The sequence below is a fragment of the Oncorhynchus clarkii genome, chromosome 12 (assembly GCF_045791955.1).
Source record: "Oncorhynchus clarkii lewisi isolate Uvic-CL-2024 chromosome 12, UVic_Ocla_1.0, whole genome shotgun sequence".
In the NCBI taxonomy this organism is placed as follows: domain Eukaryota; kingdom Metazoa; phylum Chordata; class Actinopteri; order Salmoniformes; family Salmonidae; genus Oncorhynchus; species Oncorhynchus clarkii.
The window spans coordinates 72021392-72025654 of NC_092158.1; the positions used below are offsets into that span (position 1 = coordinate 72021392).

The following is a 4263-nucleotide window of genomic DNA, read 5'->3' on the forward strand; positions in this document are numbered from 1 at the left end:
AGAGGTGAGAGAGAGAGAGAGAGAGAGAGAGAGGTAAAAGAGAGAGAGGTGAGAGAGAGGTGAGAGAGAGAGGTGAGAGAGAGAGAGGTGAGAGAGAGACAGAGAGAGAGAGAGAGAGAGAGAGAGAGAGAGAGTGAGAGAGAGGTGAGAGAGAGCGAGAGAGAGAGAGAGGTGAGAGAGAGAGAGGTAAAAGAGAGAGAGGTGAGAGAGAGAGAGAGAGAGAGAGAGAGTGAGAGAGAGGTGAGAGAGAGAGAGGTGAGAGAGAGCTAGAGGGAGAGAGAGGTGAGAGAGAGAGGGGTGAGAGAGAGAGAGAGGGCAAGGTGAGAGAGAGAGAGGTGAGAGAGGTGAGAGATAGAGAGAGAGAGAGAGAGAGAGCGGGAGAGAGAGAGAGAGAGAGAGGTGAGAGAGAGTGACAGAGAGAGAGAGAGAGAGAGAGAGAGAGGTGAGAGAGAGATAGGTGAGAGAGAGAGATAGAGAGAGAGAGCTAGAGGGAGAGAGAGGTGAGAGAGAGAGGGGTGAGAGAGGGCGGGGTGAGAGAGAGAGGTGAGAGAGAGAGAGAGAGAGAGAGAGGTGAGAGAGAGAGACAGAGAGAGAGAGAGAGAGAGAGAGAGAGAGAGAGAGAGAGAGAGAGAGAGAGGTGAGAGAGAGACAGAGAAAGAGAGAGAGAGAGGTGAGAGAGAGAGAGAGAGAGGTGAGAGAGAGACAGAGCAGCAAGATTTGTGACCTGTTGCCACAAGAAAAGGGCAACCAGTGAAGAACACACACCATTGTAAATACAACCCATATTTATGCTTATATATTTTATCTTGTGTCCTTTAACCATTTGTACATTGTTAAAACACTGTATATATATAATATGACATTTGTAATGTCTTTATTGATTTGAAACTTCTGTATGTGTAATGTTTACTGTTAATTTTTATTGTTTATTTCACTTTATATATTCACTTTTTATATTATCTACCTCACTTGCTTTGGCAATGTTAACGCATGTTTCCCATGCCAATAAAGCCCTTGAATTGAATTGAATTGAGAGAGACACAGAGAGAGAAAGAGAGAGAGAGAGAGAGAGAGAGAGAGAGAGAGAGAGAGAGAGAGAGAGGTGAGAGAGAGAGAGAAGTGAGACAGAGAGAGAGAGACAGAGAGCGAGAGAGAGAGAAAGAGGTGAGAGCGAGAGAGAGAGAGAGAGAGAGAGAGAGAGAGGGGTGAGAGAGAGACACGGAGGGAGAGAGATATATATATATATATAGAGAGAGAGAGAGAGAGAGAGGGGGGGGGGGGTGACAGAGAGAGAGCGAGAGAGAGAGGTGAGAGAGAGGTGAGGGAGAGAATGAGAGAGAGAGAGAGAGAAAGAAAGATGAGAGAGAGAGAGATGAGAGAGAGGCAGAGAGAGAGAGAGAGAGAGACAGAGAGAGAGAGGTGAGAGAGAGGGACAGAGAGGTGAGAGAGACAGAGAGCTGAGAGAGAGAGAGAGAGAGAGAGAGAGAGAGGTGACAAAGAGAGAGTGAGTGAGAGAGGTGAGAGAGAGGTGAGGGAGAGAGAGAGAGAGAGAGAGCGAGAGAGAGAGAGAGAGAGAGGTGAGAGAGAGAGAGAGAGGTGAGAGAGAGACAGAGAGAGAGAGAGAGAAAGACACACAGAGAGAAAGAGGTGAGAGACAGAGAGAGAGAGAGAGAGACACACAGAGAGGTGATTGAGAGAGAGACACAGAGAGAGAGATGGAGAGAGAGAGAGAGGTGAGAGAGACAGAGAGAGAGAGAGTGAGGTGAGAGAGAGAGAGAGAGAGAGAGAGAGAGAGAGAGAGAGGTGAGAGAGAGAGATTAGAGGTGAGAGAGAGACAGAGAGAGAGAGAAAGAAAGAGAGAGTCAGAGACAGAGACAGAGACAGAAAGAGAGAGAGCGAGAGAGAGAGAGATGGGGGGAGAGAGGAAGAGGGAGAACTCTCCAGGCCTGTGCTATCAGAGGGAAATGAAAGAGCTGTGCTTGACAGTATCATTGGGCATTCTAATGATCTAGCTGGCCTGCTGCTACCTGCCCCACTGGTCACTGCCTTGACAAGCATGCAAAGCACACGCAAAGTGATTGAGCCTCTGTTAGGTGCTTGGTTAGCTGACAGTCACACACACACAACTATCCATGACAGATACATAGCATCCCTACAGGAATGGAGACAGGGTAATTATGCAGTCTTTACCTGGCCTGATAGATGTGTAGCTGATCGATCTCTCTAATTTCCCCCTCCTGTCAGTTAGCCACAGCCTCTCCTCTCCCCCAGAGACACACTGCACATGAGTTATTACCTCTTCATTACAATGGGCTAGGGCTGCAGTACACACACATATACACACACATACACACACAAACACACACAAACACACAAACACGCACGCAACCACACACTCCTAAACAAAACAAACATGACAAACACACACAAACACCCAACAAATAACTGATCATACAACTGATTTCATGCAACCCATTGTGAGGCAGAGATAGAGAACCCTATCCATCTGTGTGTGTGTTTAGAGTTCTCTCGATCGGGTCAGTGAAGCAGCACAACTCTGCTTTATAAAACCAGCTACAAAACAAAGCATTAAAGCTGAAAACCATCTCTCCCACTTCCAGGATAAATATATTCATTTATTCTGACCAAACAAAGCACAGAAAGGCCCTGACAAGCAGCTGTTAATTATAATGAAATCATTACCTCGGTTGAGCAAACAAGGTAATTTGGTGTCAGAGAGAGAGCGGGAGAGAGGGGGGTGAGAGAGAGAGAGAGAGAGAGGGGGCTGAGAGAGAGAGGGGGGGGTGAGAGAGAGCGAGATAGAGGATGGTGAGGGTTTTCTTGGGGAGGGAGGAGGGAGGAGAAAATCGCTGTTTATAAAAAAATAAACAGCCTTGGTGGAGGCAGGTGGGCACACACAGGCCCTATCAGGACCAGCCAGCTGTGTCATCTGTACACTCACACACACACACACACACACACACACACACACACACACACACACACACACACACACACACACACACACACACACACACACACACACACACACACACACACACACACACACACACACACACACAAACACACACACACACACACACACACACACACATACACACACATATACACGGCATGAGGAGGAATCATATCAGGGAGTCAGGTGTTGTTCCTAATCCATCAGTAGGGGGCGATACTGGTAGCAAGCCCTACTACAGTACAGACCAGAAAGCAACAATGCTGTCCCTTCTTATAGCCTGTACCTGCTGACACTATGGCAGGCAAGCATTCAAGACCAGGTAATGAGCTTTTAATGTGTTACACATACATTATTACACACACTTTAGCTCTCAGACGGGGCATGTTAAATGCGTTAGGCTGGGTGGGTATGGGTATAGGCCATGTAACAGAGTGCGTTTTAATTAAAGACCTTGGATGAACACTTGACAAAAATATGAAGATATATAGTCATAAACTGAGGATTTAAGAAGCACTCCATCTCTGGGATGTGACTGCATATTCATGAGTTGAGTGAGGTGGTTATTATGAGTGTGAGGGGGCACAGACACAGATACAGACACCGGCACAGACACCGGCACGGGCACAGACACCGGCACAGGCACAGGCACAGGCACAGGCACGGGCACGGGCACGGGCACAGGAACAGACACAGACACGGGCACAGGCACCAACACAGACACAGACACCGGCACCGGCACCGGCACAGGAACAGACACAGACACGGGCACAGGAACAGACACAGACACGGGCACAGGCACCAACACAGACACAGGCACCAGCACAGCAACAGACACAGACACGGGCACAGGCACCAGCACAGACACAGACTGGCACAGTGTGGAGGCCACGGGGGTGGAGGGGGTGCTATAAAGCACATCGCAATTGGAAGCCTCCTTAATATTGTCACGAGAGCAAAGGGGGAGACGGCTGGGGTGTGTGCGTCTGTATATGTCTGCGCGAGTGTGTGTGTGATTTCTCTCTCATTACCTTCTTCGTCTATTTAGGGCTGAGAAGCATATATCAGATCCTAGTCCATTAGGAGAAGGTCAGAGCAGCAGAGCAGCGTCTGTTAACCGCCTGTTTATCTCCTCCACAGCAGCCAGAGCAGAGGCCAGCTAAGAGCAGTGACAGCATCAGCCTGATGAGAGAACATCCTAATATGGGCACGGTGCCATAGAGAGGCCTTCCCAGAAGAGAAGTTCCAAGGTAAATACAGTACGAAACAAAAACACCATTCATGTC

The 4263-nt window shown here is 48.5% G+C and overlaps 1 protein-coding gene across 1 annotated transcript; it reads left to right on the plus strand.

Moving 5' to 3' along the window:
• The first annotated feature begins 3274 nt into the window (after window positions 1-3274).
• Window positions 3275-3891, plus strand: LOC139422524 (uncharacterized). The gene is made up of 2 exons (XM_071173683.1): window positions 3275-3299; window positions 3566-3891. Exons 1-2 carry the CDS (start codon window positions 3275-3277, stop codon window positions 3889-3891), a joined length of 351 nt encoding a protein of 116 aa, XP_071029784.1.
• Window positions 3892-4263: the final 372 nt, after the last annotated feature.

Bases quoted from the DNA above. Each gene is read 5' to 3' on its own strand.
- LOC139422524 (XM_071173683.1), top strand. From the start codon at position 3,275: ATGGCAGGCAAGCATTCAAGACCAG. The intron at 3,300-3,565 runs GTAATGAGCTTT...GAGGGGGCACAG, and splicing joins AGGCAAGCATTCAAGACCAG to ACACAGATACAGACACCGGC.